Genomic DNA, 21366 nt, shown 5'->3' on the forward strand with positions numbered 1-21366 from the left:
TTTGTGATGAGTGAGTATTAAAATAATGATTAAAAAAAAAAGCCAGGCAGCCTTTGAGATCGTTTTTTTTATTTAAATGTGCGCGTTTGACAACACAACATCCTCCTCACAGTGCATTCATTTTCCCTTTGGTTGGTTTATCACAAGCATGCAGTCTTTCTTTTACAACGGCAAGCCACACTGAACCGTTTAACCTAAAGACATAATTATATTATATTATTTAAGGTTAAAATATAACATTCATGTGAAACACTTTCTCAGTTTCAGAGGTTTAAAGTTGGCATTATTGTCTGCAGTAGACAGAAGATATCAGATACCTCTCTGTGTGTGATTAATTCCTTATTAGCAAGGAGGGAAACTAGTAACCACCTGATCCACCCAAAAGGCATATACTGGAGAACTTAGCAGAGGGAAGCTTGTAAGAAACAAAACTGTAGTGTACAAAAACAAATGACAGATGGCTTCTTCTCCGATTCCAAGACCTTTTGCTCCACAGCTCTTTCTGACATAAAAAAATAACTCACATCTTTTAAAAACTAAATAAAACTTATTTCTTTTTTGAGTATAAAAGCAATTCACTCCAATTCAGACCTCACACACCTAACACACTTTGACCTTTCCCAGGTTTCTGAAAACTCATTCATACTTTGAAATACATTCCTCAATCTGTCATGCGGCTGGCTCGCGGTATTTATCCTATTCCTACAGTCCACTGGCAGCTTCTTCTCTCAGTGCTCGGAGAATGGAGATGGAGGGGTATGGAGGATAACGATGGGAGCCCGCTGAGGTTCCCGGTGCTCCAGGAGTGAGGCAGGGGAGGGAGGGTGGTGGGTTGACTTGTGGAGGGAGGGACACAGCTTGGCAGAGGAGAAAATGTCTTTGAGAAACATGGAGCTGAATGGATGGACCGCAACACTGATTCTTCTGCTACAGATGGAGACAGAAAAGGAAAAATAAAAGTATTATCACTGTTGTTTGGCTCACTGAAACTGTACTACAAAAATGCAGTGATTAACACTAATGCACATTTTTTGCATCCTTACTATAGGTTTCATTAGGAGGCCTCAGTAATCTCTCAGCTTGCTTGTTGCCCGCTCGAGCGGCTTGTTTGTAAAATTTGATAGCTGTCCTCAAGTTCTGCTGCACAACAAAGCCGCTCTCATAGCAATTTCCCAAGAAGAGCTGGGCAGTGTCATCCTGAGAACACAAGGAAACATGCGATTCAAGTAGGTAAACCTTCCAGGGCAAACTTTAAATGTACAGTCAGCAAAACTAGCCCTAAATGAATTGTAAAAACAGTAACTGATTATAATCTTTAACACAACTGCACCAGAAAGTTGCAAAACATTTGTAACTCCAGATTCTTTTAATTATCAAAAACCAGGAGACTGTCGGGATCTTTTCCTATCAGATATCCCGACAACCTCCAGCATGATTGACTCTAAAAGGGGAGGCGATCTGTGAGATAAAGCCATTGATTAAAGTCTAGAAACATCTAAAGGAAGCACTCACGCCACTCTCTGCCGCCATCTCCAGGTTCTGGATGGACTTACAACCATATTTCACTGTATCCTGGGCGTAGATGGAGGCCAGGCAGAGCTGAGCCTGAAGAGGAGAAATGGAAAGTTGATTTAATTCAATAAGGAAGCGCCAACATCAGCAAAAAAATAAAAAAAATAAAAAATAAACCTGATACATGCTGATAGCAGTGAATGTGCTTGAATAACAATTAAGAGATGCTTAAAGATAGAAGGAAAAAAGACTCCAGGTGGAGTTTGAGCCAGTTGTTTGATGCTTTCAGCTTATTTAATTTTAAAAGGCAAAAATCTTGGAATGTAAAAAAAAAAAAATATTATCTCTCAGTGCTGAGATAATAGAGGTGGAGAGAGCCAGCAGAGGTATCAATAACAGTCTGTAAACAAATGCTTTACTTTCTCAGAGAAGTTTTGTTCCAGGGAAAAAATATGAATGAAAAATTGTATTTGCATGATCAGCTATTTGATTTCTACATTTTTCAAATGTAACTCTAGATAACTGACTACTTTTCCAAATACAACATGCTGAATACTTCCATATTGAATTGTTGTTTTTTTCAATTACACAATATATAAATGTACTAGAGTTGCAATGGTACTCTGGGAGAAACTGATCATGACTCTTACCTTGGTCAGCCCAGCTGCAGCAGCTTGTTCCAGAAGGTCGATGGCTGTGCTCAGCTCCTCTGGACTCTGGTGCCCTCTGCTGGTCAGGAGCAACTTTGCACAGCGGTACTGAGCTTGTCTGTGGCCACTCACGGCTGCCTGCCTATAATAGTGCAGAGCCTTAAAGAGACATCACAGGAGATATTACAATAATGCAATTAGGAAATTAATATAATAAGAAGTAAATAATTAATGCTTAATTTTATACATTTACATGGTTCACAAAAGCAAAATTTTGCTATAAAAGTGAGGGCTGGGGTCTCACCTTCTCCTTGTTCTTGCTCACTCCTCTTCCTTTCTCATAGCACACTGCCACGTTAAACTGGGCTTTGCTGTAGCCCTGCTGAGCTGCAGCGAGAAAACAGGTGAAAGCTTCCTGGTGGTTTTCCCTCTTGGCATTTTCTAGACCTGTTGTACACAAGGAGATATAGAACAGGAAATAAGGGAACATACAGGAGGAAAAAAATAACCATGCAAAGGTCATTTCATTTGACTCCAACAGCAGTATGTGTTAAGTTTATAAGTGCGCTGATAAATAATTACCAATTATGTTGAGGACAACAGGAACGGCGACGTCTTCCACACGTCTGAGGTTCAGTGCTGCTGCTGCCAGCCTCTCTTCATCAGACAACATTTCCTGGAAACATTAAAGAGGATAAAAACAGAATAATAAACATAAGACAAAAGCTCAAGTCTGTTTTTTGAAAGTACAAAAAAAAAACAACCTTTCTTTAAAGTTGACAAACTAAATGATGAAGATTCACCTCATCACTGGTGTCGGGTTTCTCTGCCTTGTCTTGGCTGGCGTCATCCTGCAGCGGACAGGAAGCTGACAGGAGTTCATCCTCTACAAGTCAAGAAGTACTTGATTGATTTTTCTATTTCATAAAATATAAATTAATAAAATGTATTTTTTTTTAAAAAAAAAGATACTTTTAAGCAATCTTTAAACTATGACAATCACAGAACCAACCTGGTATAAGTGCATCGTGGATCAGGAGTTCCGTCTGGTGGTCAGAGATGGCAGTCAGATGGTCCTGTGTGCTGCTGCTGCTGTCACTGTCACTGCTCTGAGTTGGGGACTGATCTTGGTTCTGTCTCTCTAGCACCCCCTGCAGACACAGCACATTCCTTCCTCTGGGCAGGACATCATGTCTTGATACTGCGCAAAGAGAGCAAAAGCAACAAAATAACCAGGACACAAGTTAAAAGATAGAAGTGGTTTTTTAGTGGAAACAGTTACATGTCCACTGTATGAAACGATTTTGCCACGTGATCTGCTTCATGTACATCTACTCCAAAGCTACAACAATGCAGAAGAACTCACAGATCTCTAGTAGGATGTGGTAGCCACACTTGTGTAGAGTGGAGGGTGCTGACAGGGCTCCAGGGCTTGGACTGGGCTCTGTGCTTGAGGAGAACTGGGAGTGGATCCTCCTGCAGAGCTGCATGAACAGAACTGCTGCTGCACCCTGCAGACAAACAAATGAGAACATCTGATGTAGGAGTAGTGCACCCTTGCCTGGAACGGCCAACCAAGTGTGACAGAGAGGTTTCTATTTCAGCTAAAACTCACAAGTAATCGGTCCATGTGAATAAAACATGAAAATTTCAGAGATAGTGGACATCCGTCTTATGACAAAAGCATAGTGCAGCTATTGTTTTGCTTGCAGCAACATGAGAGCAAAATGTCCTCTGGGGTAAATAGCTGGGTCTGACCTGCTGGCCCACTGATGTCTGCCCTTGCTGTATCTTAAAAAGCAGTTACAAAGTGAAACCACTGAGCTGTGCTAAAGGAGTCAGAACACACTGAATGCAGATACTGTGGATTTCAGCAGTGTGTGCAGCAAACTGTGCAGCTCTTGTGTTGATGATGTTGATGTTTAGCAGTCATTTTAGTGGCTTTTGTCTTGAAGAATGTTACCATCTGAATATATTAAATCAATAGCAGCCGTCACATGTGTCCTGACAACTTTCTTATTAGAACATGAAGGTAATTCCTGATAAAGTTAATGACACAGAAAAAGTGATGCAGGACATGATAATAAATATGTTTGGTTACATGTTTGTATTTCAAATGCAACAACACATTACGTACCCATCCCACAGCATCCAGGGCCGTGTAACGTGGAAACTCAGCATACTTGGACTGAAAGGACCTCTGCTTCCTCCTCCTCTCTCCATCCTCCTCTTCCTGAGATCTGCGATAAACAAAGCAGAGAGTAATGAGAAAAAGAGGATTTGCACAGGATTCTGTGCAGCAGTCAGGTGAAAATATTAGTACACCCTTTCAACAGCTAGTACAACCACCTTTAGCAGCTGTAACTTGAATTGTTTTCTGTATGACTTTATCAGTCTCTCACATCTTTGTGGAGGAATTATGACTCACTCTTCCTTCTCCTTCTGCTTCTACAGTTCACTGCATTTATTTTTGCACACCTCTCTCACGATCCCGCCACAGAAGCAGTTAAGCAGTTAAGGTTTTTTTCCATAGGACTGCACAAAATCCTGTGAAAACTTTCTTTTCCACATGTCTGTATTTCCAGTCTACTGTATTAAGCCACTGCATGAATTCTGTGTTTAAGGCAGGCAGCTTTGTTTCTGTTCCCTTGACTTGCACTGTTCATACACACACACACACAAAGCAGAAGCTTCTGGATGATGCAACCAGCTGAAAGGGCAGCAGCAAGGGCAAAATAGGTTCAAAGTGGGGCTAAAGAAACAGGAAAGGACAGCAATGAGGGCAGAGTCTGAGGTTTTACCCTATTTCAAAGGTTCTTTTTTCGTAACCTGATGATATGGCCTGCATTTTGAGGGCAATAAAGTTTGGACATCAAAGGGAGATGCTCAAAGCTCGCCTTGTATATTTCTTTCCCCTTACTTTCTAGTCTTCCATTGTCCTATTCCACAGCTAAAGTGAACAGGTAAAAGAAGAAAGGAGGCGTGGAGAGGAGGAGTACCTGTTGTCAGGGGGGTGTCGAGAGGTGGAGAGGACAGCTGAGCTGTTGATGACCTCGTCCTCCACATGGTGGTTTTGGGGCAGTCGCAGGGTGCTGTTGCCATGATATCGATGCAGAACTGAGCAAAAACGGCAGAAAGTTAGACAATGTAATTAGGAGACAGCCTCCTCAGAACTACAAAGCATTCTCTGTAACTTACTTATCACAGCCTAATTACTTCAGTTGTTTATAACCATTGAGAGACAGAGATCATTTTGCACCGCAGCTGGACCGCTATGCACTGCAACCACAATAACAATAACAACAACGCATTTCTAAAGAACCGACATTGCCTTTAATAATTATTCTGAAACCTTTTTTCTGAACATTTAGATCCAATAATGAGCTAAGACGTGGGCAGTGCAATCCAGAGGGGAATCCAGATGTGTTGGCGTGTGGCACACACGACAGGTAGTGTTGGTGTATGTTAACTCTGGACTCTGTGAAGTAGGTCTCCGTGCCATTGACAATGAATGGATTAGCAAGTTTTGCAACAGGAGCTAACCCTAGCTTTTAGCTGCGTACAACAGATTAGTAACTTTAATAACCCGAGTTTTCTGTTAATAAACGCGTGGTAAACTCCGAAACGTTGATAATAATTAACTTCAGTGTAGAAAAAGAAAAGAAAAAAAGGGGCGTTCTCGACTTTTCTCTCACCTCTTCCAACAAAACCGTGGAGCCTCCACATGGTGTGTCTCTAACGGCTCCTTTATATGAAAGGTTATGTCCGCACTGGCCTGTTTAAGTTATCTGGGGTCCGTACGGCTCCATACCGCTAACGGATTTCTTCCAGTTCTGGTGGTAAATAAAAACCCGTCACGAGTTATGCCGTAAAAATACCGACCCGGAAGTGGAGGGTGGCGGGTTTACGCAACCGATGCATCTGCAGTTGCATCTTCACAGCACCCACTTGCGGTGTATGAGGGTATTACACGTTCAGAGCACTTAGACGCTTAGGTTTCTGGAAATTTGAGAAGTTTATTGTCATGTGATAAGTTATTTCATTTAGTGAAGAGAAAAACAATGTATATATTTTTTGTTTTCATGAACTGAGTCACCCACAGTTTTTTGTATTGTAGGAACTGTGCACTGATGTTATCATTATTATTATTATTATTATTATTATTACTGGATATCTCCTAGGTACTACATGAAGACTGCAGATTTGTATGAGGCCATATTATTGTTCTTCTTTTACACCATGTGAATATACTGGATTTTTTGCGCATTGCTGTTCTGTGTGTCTTAGTAGTTATGGACCATCTCTTTATTTCTCCTGTCGTTCCACAAACAACGATCGCTTTTTATCTGGGGATACATGAAGATAAAATTGAATTACATTAAGTGATTTTAAGATGTTTAATGCCAAGGCAAAATTATTACTTAAACAAATGCAAATCTGTGATCACTAAAAATGATCTTCTGTTGTTCCTAACAGATGTTTATAAAAGTTTATCATTTATTGGTACTAGTTACTGTTGTTTCTATTGTTATAATTATTTTTGTTTTGTCTTTTTTTCTTTCTTTTACCTTTTTTTTCATATTTTTATTGATACGTTATGACTTCAAAGCCTAGCTATGGTCAAGATCCGCATGTGAACTGTGGCTAGAAGTCCTGTGTACAGTGCAATGCTTGATGGTATATTATAGCAATCTTATTATATCCTCACTGAATACAATGAAAAAAATGTTTTGACACTGTGGGTAAGCGAAGAAGGCTCAGGAGTAATCTGAACAGATCTAGATCTGTTCTACTTTATTTAGCTTTAGATTTGAGATGATTTTCTGCACAAAGACAATGTAGATTGAGACCAGCTGCAATGTTTAATCCTGGTGACAGATGACATTAATGCTTTTCTTGTAGCAGATCATAACACCATCCAAGAGACAGAAGAAGAAATGTTACTGCAGAATCCAGCCATTAGTGAGTAAATGAGTTAATCATTTACCACAACTTTAATTAAAACGCCTCCAATGAGTTGTGAAGTTAACTGACAGACCAGAGAGGACACGGGGGGAACACAACCAACAACAAAAACTCAATTGAAAGACACCCCCCATAATGTCACAGTTCTTGGTAAAGTTTTCTTTAATCTTAAGGTTCAGTGGCAACAAGACTTTGTAGAAAGACTATTATCTTTGCAGTACACTGGCAAAAGTGTGAGCTATATTTCATATTGCATCCACAGCAACACACTGCTTGACTTTTAAATACGAGGGCACACGTTGAGATATTGACTGAATAAATAAGCAAATGCATGTGATACAGTCCATACTTCACAATTTATTAGTTTATTATTGCAGCAGGGCTTAAACAGTTTTTAAATAATTCTAAAAATTACAAGTTTTTTTAAAGAGTCTGCTCATTAGGAAAGCAAAAACTGACTTTTTAATGAAGTCCCTGCATAACTGATAGTATCTGATTAAGGATTAACTGCACTATGGGCCTTTTTTAATATTATTATTATTTTTGCATCTGTAGCACTTCTCTCACACACATCAGCACTCGTAAGACCTGCTTAAGATTTCCAAGGATCAGAGTGCCCACTTGGTAAGGTGGTCTCACGAATAAGGAGAATAAGATGCTCCTGATCTGAATCATTGATGAATTGAGGGGCTGATCTAAGCAACCATCCAGAGCTCATCCTCATCAGTCACTCTGCTGGAGCGTTTGGCCTTCTCTGCCCTCCATGTTGATCAAACGGTGACGCACACCCCTGTGCTTTACTGGAAACCCACATCCTTCCCGTCAGATGGGACTAAACAAGGGGCGGGAGGTAAGAGGTCTGCAATTGTAAAGACAGATTAAACTTTGAATAACTCACTCCCTGACCAGTTGCCATGGTGACAAAGGCATCATGTCTTTCATTTACGATCCTCCTCAGGCAAATAAGTCTAGCCTGAAGTAGTTTGTAACGTTAGCAAGATCGCTGCACAGCCAGATAGTGTTTGCTGCTTCGCCTGGGGCCAGATTTGTCTAGGCAATATGGAAAAACATCAGGGTGAGCTGGAAGCACAGTCCCACAAGTGCTGACTAATTGAGCAGTTTGTTTTTGCTCATAATACAATCTGCACTTCAGCTCTCAAATGTGAGACATTTAAAGCTGTGAGGGGACTTAATAATAAGTGCTAAACAAATTCAGAAATCTCATTTGCTCTTTTATTTTGTCCATTTTAAGCAGTTTATGACAGCAGAAACTCACTTCACCGCTGTTATCTGATAGCTACATTTATTTTTAGAGATTCATGCTTTGTGTTACAACAGTCCTTAGTATTTGTAGTGGTTCAAAGACTAATCAGAATCCGACTCATATGAGTAGCTAATAAAGAAAATACAGCACTGTGTAAAGGTTTTGAGCCACCCCCTCAATACTTCATATTTTGCTTCCAGTGAGCCAGATTTCATTTTTTTCCAGGTGTTTGACGGTCTTTCGAAGTTATTCTTTGAACATTGGCTGCTATTCCTTCATTTTCAGCCTGATCCCACTTGTTAAGCCACTTAACACAGACCTTTGACTCATTCGAGCATGAAAAACGTACCTAACCAAAAAATGAATAAAGATTATTTCTATACATAACAGACAGATTAGCAAGGAAGCTTTTTTTTAAACTGTATCTTTAGGTTTGTCACAAAATCACATAATTTGTTCCCATATCTTTAGGTTAATCTTTGCTAAAGGTCAAAGATAATACCATTTGACAAGCATAAATCAGTAATTTTACACCAGCAAGGTGATTCCCAGAGAGCTGTTAACTAAAATTGTGCCATATTTTGGCATGCTGTGCAATATGTCCTCAAAAGAAATTAGGGAAACAGTATCTGAAAGAAAATAGGACAAAATCCAACAAAAACCTGATACATGATCTGAGAGATACATATGAAGTAGTTACAAATGTGTTACCTGGAACAGTAAATGACACTGCTGACACTACGATGTGATCATACTTTGATACAGTATATATGTTTTCATATTTTACAGTATTCGGTTGGTAGGGTTACAGATAGTAAGACTTTTTCCAGTACAGACAGGAATTGAAAGCTTTTTTTTGAAAAATCGCTGCATTACACCCCTCTGATCGCTTTCACCCCGACCTCTGGAATCTGAAGCCCTCTGTGTCTCATTTAGAGGACGGGGAGGGAGTGCAGACATGATCTGAGGTGGCTGGAAGACCTGTTTATTTTGTTAGCTGTGTGTGCTGATGTGAAGCTGAAAGTCAGGATGTGTGCGTGCGCGTGTGTGTCTGTGTGAGTGAGTTTTGTGTCCTGACTTATCATTGGACCTTGACTATCAATCCAGATAATCTGTGGACACTGAAGTGAGGATTACTGAGGATTTGTTCTGAGAAAAGTGAGCCTTACTTGAAGTTGTATTGTCTTAGCCTTTCTGCAGTCACTACGATAGAGAAGACACTGTGTGCCGGTGCTACTTTTATCCATCTGTGCAATGAAAGCCAAAGAGGCAAGTCCTTCAAGGCTCCTAAAGCTTGAACGGGCAGAGAAAGAGTTAGATTTGTGTACCAAACTAAGTGAAGGGGGCGGGGGATGTTTTTTTAAAGAAAAAAAAAAGACGCAGGGGGTGTTTCTTGCCCCTCTCTCCCTTTTTTCTGTCCCTGCTGGTCTCCTTGGTCACACACATGCACACATACTCCTCAGAAACACACACACACACACACACACACACAAAACCACTGACAAGGGCTCAGTCCTGCTATGGCCACCACTACCACAGAGGAAAGCTCTCCAGTCCCGACCACTGTAGCACCCCAGCAGCCTGACTTGGAAGACAGCCTAAAACCCAAATCTGAGGCAGAAGCTGAGCTGGGCGAGACCCAGTGTGACAGAGAGGAAAAAGAGGATGAGGAACATGAAGAAGTGGGAAGAAGCTGTGATTCGGAGCAGGAGAATACAAAAGGGAAGAGTTTGGACCCAGAGTGGGTGGAGGAGAGGTTCAGGATCGATAGGAAGAAGCTGGAGACCATGTTGTATGGTGAGTTAAATGCGATTATCAATTTTTAAGGATGGAGCTGTCAGCGCTATGTGCCTGAACTTCAGGGCTTTCTTATCGACTTCATTCTCACAGTCTGCCTTGAACTCTACAACATCTGAATTTTGTGTTATTTTGATACCTATCCTATCCTGTGCTCCTCATTGACCTTGTTACCTGACCCTGTGCGCCTGTGGGGCCCTCCAGCCGCCTGTGCCCTTGTTGTCGCCATCAGTAACTGCCATCCACTAAACCCCTGTTGCTGCATCATTGTGATTTATGGCCTGCAATTGCTTATGCATTCGCAGGTCCTTTTGGCTATTATCATTCCCGTCTGTGAAGCTGAGGTAACTGCCTCTGTTAGTTATAGCTGCTTGGTGGGTTTATGACAAATGCCTCCCCTGTGTCGCCGGGGAAACTCTTTCTGACAGCGTGCCACTGCTGTAGACACAAGCTGATGTTTGCGCTTGATGGGAAAGTGCTTCAGCTCTGATAACTGCGGCTTGGTTTTTAATGCGCGCGCAGCTGGGACTTCTGCTTTCACTGCTGTTTGAGCAGCCTCAATCAGGCAGTAAACATCCCATCTCAACCCTTTAGGTAATAATCTGTCACACCGTATTCAGGCCTTCACACTGATTTTTGTACACCCCCCTCCCTCCCCTTGGTTTTGTACTTTAAAACTTTTTTTTCTTTTTGTTTGGGTAAAGTGGGAGGTATTTGCGTCAGCAAATGCCATTGATGTGATTAGTTGTCTCCAGGCTAATTTGTGGCTGCCTTTCCTAACCACCACCTTTTGCTCCACCCCACACTGTTTTCTTCTCATTCCTCAGCTCTGGCCAGCGTAACCCGTAGTGATAAAAGGAGGGGGTTGAAGGCGTTCCTGGGGCTCCCCCTGAACCCTGTAAATGTCACCATGGAGCAATGGCCTTTTAAAATTGTTTATGTTCCCAGCAACCTCTTGTTCCACTGGCTTGACAAATTTCAGCCAAGTCAACATTGAAATGCAGACTTTGTGTTCACATGCGTCATATTGAACATTGCGTGGCGACCAATACAACCTGACAAATCGCTCTGCGGGGTTTTATTAGGGGTTTATTTTATCTTTATCTGCCTCATTTTTAACATGCCTACTGTCTTTCAGCTCCAAAGCATGAGGGTGTTGAGACGGGAGAGGAGTTTTTTGAGAGAGTAAGTGGCTCTCCACACATTCAAGCACTTTATTCCTAAACCAAACAACTAATAATATTTGGCTGTTTTCCTTTGTAAAAACCACTGACAGTGTAATCACTAGTGTTTTAGAGCCTCATGGTTAAATTTATCTTTGACCAGTGAAAACGTCCCTGCTGCAGTTTTATTACTTGTTGGATGCTCTTCATTCAGTGATTACAGATTTTATGGAGGTGATAATTGAAGGTGGAGGCAGCTTTGTATCCTAAGATCTGCTGTCTTCTCTGAATGTGTGTGTTCTCATTGTAACTGTTACGATTTGCCTGTGTGTATCTTTCTTGCATAGAGTGATAGCAGCTTCTTTGTTTCTCACGCTCTTCTATTGTCCGTGCTTTCACAGGTAATGAGAGAAACTAACACTCAGGTGAAATGGCCATCCAAACTGAAGATAGGAGCCAAGTCAAAGAAAGGTGGCAAATTCTTCATGTTCCGTTCACACCAAAATCAGTGCTCTTTGTTTTGTGCTTTTCCCACAGCTTTGTGTGTGTGTTTGTTAACAGAGATTTATCATTTTCCATCTATTGTTTCCACCTAGATCCACACGTGAAGGTGGAAGGGAAGAGAGCTAATGTCCTGGAAGCCAAAAGGAAGATACTAGAAGTGTTGGAAACCAGGGTGAGGTTGCTGGTGCTTCATATTTACAATGTCAAGAATCCATAGAGGAATGCAAGCTTATAATAAAAGTAGTTTTATGTTTTTTTTTTTTATGTTAAAGCCAGTATTGAACTGAAATCTGCTCAAATAACCAGCGTTTATATAAAACCAGGTAAACAAGGTGACTCTAAAAATGGACGTGGCCTATACGGAGCATTCTCATGTGATTGGAAAAGGCGGAGGGAATATCAAAAAAGTGATGGAGGTCACATCCTGTCATATTCATTTCCCTGACTCCAACCGTCACAATGCTACTGGAGAGAAAAGCAACCAAGTGGGTGGCATTTTAATTCCACTAACCGCTGCCACTATGACAGGAAACTGAAAACAAATTCGTTTACATGCTATTTATTTATGAATTATCAGGTGTCCATCGCTGGGCCCGTAGAAGGCGTAGAGGAAGCCAGGAGGAGGATAAGAGTGAGTTGTCAATGTGTAATTTGAGCAAACTGCACAGAATAGATTTTTATTTGTCTCAACACTCAATATTTTCACTCCTGTCAGACGCAAAGATCAATAGAGTGATTAAGAGGATGGCTGACACAAAAAGGACAGGTATATCTGTCAAAGCACTGCCTGTCTTGTCTCTGTCTTTGTTTCTCTCCCACCTCTTCATTATCCCTCCCTTCTGTGTCTCCTTCTCATCGAACCCTTACCCTTCTTATCCCAGGACCTCCAGCCGCTATCCTTGACCTTTGACCTGCCAGTGAGTCTTGTGCCGCAGGCGCTGCCAGATCCAGGTTCACCACTTATCCAGCAGGTAGTACAGACTCTGGGGGTCAGTGTGAGCTTCAGGGCCATGCCACCCCAGCCTCAAGCCCAGCCGCCCTTTTATGGAAGCTGCTGCACCGTCTGGGGTCTGCAGGGCAACGCAGATGTTGTCAAGGTTAGCATTAAAGATTAAGGAGACTACTGGGTAATGAGGTTTAAGTATCATGTCGTGACTATATATATCATAACCTCACAGAAGGCGACCTGCATCTTGATGGACCTCCTGCTGGGAGCAGAGGTTGCAGGTGGTATAGTCAGCAGCCAGCTGGACGTCACCTCCCAGCAGCACCTATTCCTGCTGGGACAGAATGGTGCTCACTTCCTGAGCGTTATGCACCAGACCCAGACCCAGATCATCCTACCGGACCTCAGCGCCCCTCAGAGTCCTCCCTCGCTGCTCATTCAGGGCAGCCCTGATGGGGTTTGTCTGGCTCGGCAGCAGCTCATGGTACAGCAGGGCTGTTTATTTTGTGTGTGCATAATTGCTAAAAAACAATGCTGAGAAAACTTTGCTGCTTTTAATGTTTGATACTTTTACAATCTGTGTGATGTTTGCATATTTGTGTACACAATAGGACTGTCTGCCTGTGTGTTTGATGTTTGACATGCGTGAAGATGGGGAGGCCGATCCCTGTAAGCTGGCTCAGATGATGCAAAACCTTGGAGTCTTCATTAGTGTCAAGCCCAAAGTAAAACAGACCAGCAAGGTACATTTTACCTCGCGGCTCTGATGCTTATTGTTTGAGACACAACTGAAAAAAAATGCTAATTAGATTGTTTAATTGGCTGTCAGTCCCACCTTTCCAGGCACTAATCCAGGACTGCACTGTAGAGTTTGTGATTGTTTATTTCTTAGGCTTTGTATTGATAAAAACCTGCCCTGAAATATTTCTTTGATTTTGAATGCAAATTATTCTCCCTGTAGTTTTCTGCTGAGTTGAGTACTGATCTAAAAATCTGTGTTGGTTTATAATTGTCAGTCAGTTGTGGTGAAAGGTCTGGAAAGGAATATTTCCTGCCTCTATGAGGCCCGCTGTCTGCTCCTGGGGCTGGATTCCTCTGAGACTGTTAAGATAGCTGAAATGACCCCTGGCTCTCTGCTACCTAGCAGTGGGCTGACCAGCTACTGGCTCAATATGTTGCTGCAGCAGCTTCGCCTGTCTGAACAGGGTGAGAGCATTAACACGTGATTTGTTTTTGCAATCAGAATAATTCTTTTTTAAAGTTTTCTGCTTCATACTGATTCATTCATATCACCCTTCTTCTTGCTGATCAGGCTCCGTGACTGTTCCTGCTACAGAGATGCCAAACAGTACAAAGCCACGCCCCTCACCTCCACCAGGCCTCACCTCTCCCACTGAGGAGGCTAGGGCAGGGCCGAAGGGAACAGATGGTCGACCTCTGGAGAAGGTGTTTCACTGTTAATGTTCAAAATGACAAAACACAATGTGAAATTCTTCTGAAAATTTCCAATTGTCTTTTTCAGATTCTGGAAAATGAGGACCAGTTTGGTCAGCATGAGAGCTCTGAGGTTGTGGCGATGTCATCGTCTGAGACGTGTGACGCTTTGAAGAGCAGCATCAGCAGGATCGGACTGAATGGTCGGAGGGGGAGCCTTCAGGGTCCTGAAATTGCCAAGGTTTTCAGCCAGGGCAGGCGCCATTCAACAGGGCAGGTGTTAACATACAGGTGAGCGTTTTGCAGGTACACACACCTACTCTCTGATGACTCTTCATAATCTTTAAAGTCTTAACTTCCGGAAAATTCTCAGTCTTTTGTTGTTGTTTATACTTGCTCCGACTTTGGTTTCTGTTTGTTTTGATATAAATCAGCTCTACAGAGCGTGCAGTTTTAATGATGCAGCTCACATTTAACACACTCTATATTTAAACTGCACGATGACACTTTGAAATCCTCCCGTAGAACTGCTGCAGCCAGGTGAAAGACAGAGTTAATAAGAACTCAAAGATTGCACAGAGCCATCACATTTTCACCTAACCTTGCTTTACCATCTGTGTGTGCGTGCGCACACGTGCGTGTTCCTCCTGACTGTGCCAGATTGCTGAACGCAGACACTGAGGGGGGGAGGAGTGAGCGGAGGAACAGCCTGAGGAGAGATGTGACTCTAGCTCAAAATGTTCGCGCTGACTCATTCAAGGCTGAGGTGAGAAAAACAGGAGCTGCAGGTCTCTTCCTTGCTTGTTTCTTCACAAAGTTATGCACAGAGTCTGTGGCAGACATTTTGGTCATGGATAATGCTCAGTGGACAGATAATCACATCTCTGTAGGACAGTGGATGAGCGAACGCTGAAAATGTCACGTTAAACTGAAAACGGGAAGATCGTTTTCTTTGTCACGGTCTATTATCTATCGATTTGCAGTTTGATTTTGAAAATTGAGTTCTTTGTTTGTTTGTCTCCCCTCTTATTTCCCCCCCATCTCACATTCGCAAAGGTTATGCAAAGAAGGATTAACAAGTTTACTGCCACGGCAGCAGGACGTGTTTTCTTATGCAAGTGTTTGTTCCTGCTGTAAATTAGGTTCCCGCTATCCTCCTATCTCTCAGTAACCAAAGAAAAAAATTCAATTTCATGCATTATTTACCTACTCCATTTCCTGTTTGTACTTTGTAGGATTATGACTATGAAAAGAAGAAACTGCTGGCAACCAGAGGTTAGTCCTCCTAAATGTTTAATATTTCTTCCTGTCTTGCTGCGGTTTCAGAAATGTTCTGCAACAATGATTAGCACTGCTAAGCAAGCATTCCTTCTTTTTTATTGATTCACAGTTGCTGCGCTGCAGATAGTTGCACGAAAATAGATTTTGGTGAACTATATTGTTGTTTTGCTCATCAGCACACTTTTTTGTTTTGTTTTTGGAGCTGAACGGGAGCAGGAATAATTTAGTTTTGCTGTTAACAATCACATGTTTTGCTCACATCATTGCTGGAAAAATACTTAATGTCAGTGGATTAAGCCAGATGAAGTAGGCTTTTAAGTTTATTCAAGCATGCTATAGGGGAAACACATTAATATCCCAAGCAGAAGTAGGGATTTGATAAAGGGGTCCCATTTCCGCAGTGCTCACTGCCAAGACAACTGATGAAGGGGGCCTGTTTATGGGCTGCAGTGTGCCAAAGTTATAATAGAGTAGCACTGGCACTCCCACTTAATTCACCAGGGGTAGATACACAATGCAGACAACCCGCGCACACATGCATCCAGGAACTGTGCGTGCGCTCTCATACACAAGCGTGCGTGGACACACACGTAGCATCCCTCACGCAGAATGAGAGATACTGAAGAGATCTGCAGCCAAATGGTACCAAATTCCCTCAGTGTTCCTTTATGGGATTATGAATTAGCAGTTTGAATGGGCCATCTGCCTCACAGCCATTAAGACACCCGTATGCCAAGATATGAATGGGACATTTACGCCACAAATACACACAAAGACACCCGAATGAAAACCTACAAGTAATAATCCTGTTGATATTGCACTCTTTATGGAGTACTGTTGCAGTTTTTATCACACATTCACACATGGAAGAGGCCCAGGGTCACTTGTTTGTCGATTGAGTGCGTATGCCAGTCTAAGTCTTAGCGCTCTGAGTTTTATTAAGTATGCCACATGCTGGCAAGAGAAGTAACACTGTTCGTGATTCATTATTTAACACATGAACCCAGCCCGCTCACATCAGAGTACCAAAGAAGACGTGGAAAACCTGCAAAGCATTTTTATGATAGACAGACTGCGGATATGAGTATTGATGCTTGCTGCAAAATCCATTTATGTGAATTTAAAGCTGTAAAGCTTTCTAAAAGTGTTTCCTTATTCACTTCTTTTGCCACAGCACTACTACAGTCAGACTTTCCGCATTGAACATGCAAAGTCACATTTTCTAACTCTGTGTTTATGTGTATTTATGTTAGCCATGCAGAGGAAGCCTATAGTCACAGAGGTCCGCACGCCCACAGACACGTGGAGTGGCCTTGGCTTCTCCAAGTCTATGCCAGCCGAGGCCGTAAAAGAGCTTCGCAACATCAGCAGACGCAACTACAAACCCTACCTGAGCACCGGTAATAACCAGCAACAGGTACAGATGAGGCTACTGCTTACTTAAAAGCTGAAAAAATGGTCTCACAGATTAACATTTTGAGTTTTCGTACAAAGTTATAGGTAGAGTTCATGATTTATAGCTACAGCTACTTTTGTTGGACTGAATTCAGTCGAAGGTTTTACTGCAGTGCAGCGAAACAAGCGCTGCCACGGTGGCCCTCTAACACAGTCTCATTTATTGGTATTGCCCCCTAACAGTCTCGAGCATTTATCTCACTGTGTGGTAAGCACTGCCAATTTGTACGCTCAATTACCTGGCGTCTGATACCATCGGTGTGGTCAACACAGGCACTCCTTGGCGACCTGTTTACCTGAGCTGGTTCAGCTCATCTCCCCTGCTCTTTTAAAGCCTTTTGAATAGCTGCTCTCTGACTGCCCACTGGCCATTGATGTAGAAGCAGACTCACTTAGGATAATGAAAGCAAGAGGCATTTCTCCAATGAGTTCAATTTTCCTCTGAGACCCAGGCAACTGGGAGGAAGCATTTGCTATGCCCGCTGCATTGATAAATTCGAGTGAAGGACTTTTACTGTCACAGATCAGCCCACAGTGGCAAATAAGCTGGTTTAGAGACACGCTAAATGGATTTGGCTAAATCCTTGGATCTACAGGCATTAGAAAGTTTATGGCCACTTGCAGCTATTTGTCTCTGGGACAGAAACAGGGGAGAGATGACAGTAGGGGATGGTGGCAAAATTACACGATCACGCTATTGTGCAAAACGCTGTCGGAAGAAAGCAACATTAGCCTGTATAAGGGGACTTATTATAGATTCCCATATTTTCAGTTTGGATATGAGAACAGCAGCAACATCCACCTGGTTTTCAAACCTGTCAGAGAAAGTGTCAGAGCAATACAAGAAAAAAAAAAACAGACAGTGGATGAACTGAGGGGCTGCACCAAGACCCAGTAAAAGATAAATAAGGAATATCTTTAACCTTGCATCATGCAAAGTTAATAGAGTCCAAGAGCAAAAATAGGTCCACTTTAATGCTGTTACTATTTCCCTTTATCTCCTTCTAGTCTTGGGCTGCTCAGACAGGAAAGGTGGCTAATGGAAGCGACTCTGAGAACTGGAGGGACAGACGTGGATCCACATCTTCATCCCAGCCCATCTGTTCCTCTTCTTCCTCATCCTCATCTTCCCCATCCTCACCTCTGACTACTTTCTCCTCATCATCTTCTTTTCCTGCGTTTGCCTCCTCAATGAACCGCACCAGAAGCGACAAGCCCTGTAAGTCTGACCTCTGTGCACTCAGCTAAACAGAGATCACCTGCTCCCTGCTACGTTTAACCTTTTCCTCTAAACTTTGACCTCTGGTGTTCAGCGGAGAGCTTTGCGAGCAACGGCAGCAGCTACTTCGAAAGTGTGTGCTCACAGAGGAGGGGGTCGACCTGCAGTCAGCGGAGCCCCAGCCCCCACTTGACAGATGACCTGGCCGAGCTGCTCGGTCAACTGGGCCTGCTCAAATACATCGATGTGTTTGAACAGCAAGAGGTAAACTCACACAGAGAGTCGCACTTGATCATTTTGTGAAATCACTTTTTTTTTCCATCAGCTTGCAAACACAAGCCGAAAGAGTTAATGCATTATAAATGAGCATCATGATGCAACTTCGGTCTGCACTCCTCTAGATCGACTATCAGACATTCCTCACTCTGTCTGATGAAGATCTGAAGGAAGTGGGTGTATCTACCTTTGGAGCCAGGCGCAAGATGTTATTAGCAATCTCAGGTGAATCTCGGAAGCCTCATCCGGGATTTATGCCGTATCCGCTTCTCTCTCTGTTTTGGCAGTAGCTGTGCTCATCTCCTCTTGTAAAATTGATTATTTTTCCTCTGATACAGAACTGAACAAAAGCAAGAGGAGGCTCTCGGATACACCTGCTGTGAAGCCTGGCTACCTGGAAGGTGGTGCTAGTGGTAGACTTCCACGAATCATGGATGTGGAAGCTGCAGCTCAGAGTAACCGCTGGTGAGGGGAGACGGCAAATATGTGGAGATATTCTAAGATTTCTAAGATCTAAGATTTTCTATTCTGAAAATATACAACAATGATGATGCCAGTACAAAAGTCTTACCTGCTCATTTACTACAAAGGGAGAGGTGCGAGATCATCCTGATAAACTGCAAAAATTATGTAAAATATTTAAACACGGTGCCTTTCTTCTACAGCGTAACCCAAAGTTTTTTTTATATAATAATTCAAGACAAGGAGGCTTTCCATACAGAACTCAGTTATGACAAGAAACGAACTACACAAAGCACACAGGAGAAAATGTTGATTTTTTTTTTTTGTCATAAAGTGCCTTTCTTATGCAAACTCTATATTTTGACCATATTAACCATAATCTTTATGCAACTGTAACATTTACACAAGAAAAAATTCCATGTCATAGTGATGATAATTAAAAGGTTGCTGTAAAAGACTGTTTTCTTTTATGAGAGTGAAAAAATAGTGAATGATATATTAAAAACAAACAAACAACACGTCTATGGCCGGACTCAGTTAAGTGTTCAACGCCTTAAATTGGTAACCTCCTATGTCATCTGTGGAAATGTGTGACGCAAGTAAAAACTGGGAGCAAACCACAAGAGGGCACTAGTGTCACACACAGTCTTCTTTTCACAAATTCACGTCACATTTGTGCTGCATGGAAAATAATGTAATTTGTTTCAAAGTGACAGCAGCATCACAGCTCCTGCTGGACAAGGTGGGGTTTAGTTTTGAAATATACAGGGCCTAGTATCAGATAAGAAAAATGAATTAGAAACCATAAATACATTTATTTGTTTGAGGGTAATATAAAACTCCTATTATAGTGGCTTACATGCGTCTTCTGACTTCTCGACAAAGAATTTCAATTCGTTTTATCACTACCACTACTCCCTAGAATGAAGCCAGTGCAGCCACTTTTTGTTACCTGTTTATATTATTTGCAGAAGGCTGCATGCAGCAAAATACGTGCCATGAGGGAGAGGACACTGACAGAAATGTGCAAATTTGGAATAGCAGTGCTGGTTATCACATGGAATTGAATGGGCCAAGATAGCTCCACTGGAGGGCATGAGGGGGTCTGATCTGTCTCAAGGCTCGACAAGCTGGTTGGTACAGTGGCAGCCAAGCATGAAAGAGAGCGTGAGTGGAAGTGGTGGGCTGTGACAGATTAGGGAGAGATGATCCCTACTTATTACAATGTGTCTGCCAATTACATAGGCAGGCTTTAGACCGGTGATCCTCAAATCTGGTCCTCGGGCTCTGGAGGGCTGCTGAATTTCTGTCCTGTCAGGTAGTTAGTTGCAGTCCCCTGGGGTTGTGAGCGTAAATTGGTCCTTGATCACACAGCTAGAATGAAAACAACCTGGGAAAAAATGAGCAGTGCTCTCATTCCTGAGGACTTTGGAGATCCACTTTGACTTTTAACATGTAAAGTGGCAATCTTGACATATGGCCCAGTTAAATATGTAAAATGAAGGTATGAGTGACTCCAATCGCAGCTTGCCCATTTTAGAGAAGTCTGGTTTAGTACTGGACTTAGCTTGTCGATATTAATAACTTGTAGTATACCCTGCAGCTATTAAATGGAAGCCCATGGATTTAACTGACGAGGGAACCTGATACCAACAAACAATCTAATTATTTCACTATGAATGCATTCAAACATCACCACATCTTTTACTGAGCCACAAGCATCTCATCAATTAAACTACATGCATGACGCTACATACAGTGAGCTTCCTGTCATATTTTCCCCAGTGGGAAACTCCAAAACTGTGCAAATCACCTTTAAAACTACCAGTCTTTATTGTTACCAACACATACAGCATACACATACATGGCAAAAGATGGTGACATATTAACCTGCGCTTGAGCCATGATGACAGCCTTACCTGTTTTCTTCAAAGCCATTAGATAAAGACAGAATTTAGAAATGCATCTGTGCTGCACTAGTGAGTTTTATAAAGTGGAGCAAATCCACATGTAGGACATTGTCTCCAAATGTGGGATGAGGGAAGAAAAATGCCGTGCAGTCCTACATAAATGATGACCCCTTGTCACTGTGGATCAGTCACATGGCCATTTACTGAATACATCTCGTGTGAATGTATGTATAAGGGAAGCAGTTTTGGAAAATATGCTTTGTTATTTAACACTTGGCAAGAATGTAACAATCTTTCAACTTCAATTCGAATCTCCATGCAAGCATCTTAATAAAAACTCACAAATTCACTAACACAAAAACTACATAAAGAAACAAAGTATAGGTATAACATTATGTGTCGGACAAGATCCTGACTTAAAGAAATTATGTTTTTTTGCTTTAACACTTTAACTCCACCCAGCAGCTCGATTTCCATATGTTAACTGCAGCCAACTGCATAAAGCCCCACTTGTGGCAATCACCAGTC

At 42.1% G+C, this 21366-nt stretch overlaps 2 protein-coding genes across 2 annotated transcripts; one reads left to right on the forward strand and one right to left on the reverse strand.

Annotated features, from left to right (window-relative positions):
* Positions 1-49: 49 nt before the first annotated feature.
* Positions 50-6069, reverse strand: dele1 (DAP3 binding cell death enhancer 1). The gene is made up of 12 exons (XM_031744666.2): positions 5858-6069; positions 5162-5279; positions 4300-4402; positions 3529-3673; positions 3175-3363; positions 2966-3048; positions 2745-2838; positions 2467-2609; positions 2163-2321; positions 1513-1605; positions 1044-1197; positions 50-927 (listed from the first exon to the last, which is right to left on the reverse strand). Exons 1-12 carry the CDS (start codon positions 5886-5888, stop codon positions 692-694), a joined length of 1548 nt encoding a protein of 515 aa, XP_031600526.1. The 5' UTR covers positions 5889-6069; the 3' UTR covers positions 50-691.
* A 3842-nt stretch (positions 6070-9911) lies between these two features.
* bicc2 (bicaudal C homolog 2) lies at positions 9912-19432 on the forward strand. Its single transcript, XM_031744672.2, has 19 exons — positions 9912-10188; positions 11327-11373; positions 11753-11822; positions 11948-12027; positions 12179-12340; positions 12433-12486; positions 12737-12952; positions 13034-13285; positions 13413-13544; positions 13818-14007; positions 14114-14247; positions 14324-14526; positions 14896-15001; positions 15471-15510; positions 16770-16933; positions 17980-18190; positions 18285-18454; positions 18592-18691; positions 18805-19432. Exons 1-19 carry the CDS (start codon positions 9912-9914, stop codon positions 18933-18935), a joined length of 2739 nt encoding a protein of 912 aa, XP_031600532.1. The 3' UTR covers positions 18936-19432.
* The last annotated feature ends 1934 nt before the right edge of the window (positions 19433-21366 follow it).

This window comes from Oreochromis aureus, linkage group 2 (genome assembly GCF_013358895.1).
Source record: "Oreochromis aureus strain Israel breed Guangdong linkage group 2, ZZ_aureus, whole genome shotgun sequence".
Taxonomy (NCBI): domain Eukaryota; kingdom Metazoa; phylum Chordata; class Actinopteri; order Cichliformes; family Cichlidae; genus Oreochromis; species Oreochromis aureus.

Excerpts from the sequence above, each read along its gene's own strand:
- dele1 (XM_031744666.2), bottom strand. The coding sequence starts at position 5,888 with ATGTGGAGGCTCCACGGTTTTGTTGGAAGAG. Across the intron at positions 3,049-3,174 it reads CCACGATGCACTTATACCAG|AGGATGAACTCCTGTCAGCT; the intron begins GTTGGTTCTGTG and ends CTTGACTTGTAG. Across the intron at positions 2,610-2,744 it reads TGTTGTCCTCAACATAATTG|GTCTAGAAAATGCCAAGAGG; the intron begins GTAATTATTTAT and ends TGTGTACAACAG.
- bicc2 (XM_031744672.2), top strand. The coding sequence starts at position 9,912 with ATGGCCACCACTACCACAGAGGAAAGCTCTCCAGTCCCGACCACTGTA. Across the intron at positions 12,028-12,178 it reads TAGAAGTGTTGGAAACCAGG|GTAAACAAGGTGACTCTAAA; the intron begins GTGAGGTTGCTG and ends ATATAAAACCAG. Across the intron at positions 15,002-15,470 it reads CTGACTCATTCAAGGCTGAG|GATTATGACTATGAAAAGAA; the intron begins GTGAGAAAAACA and ends TGTACTTTGTAG.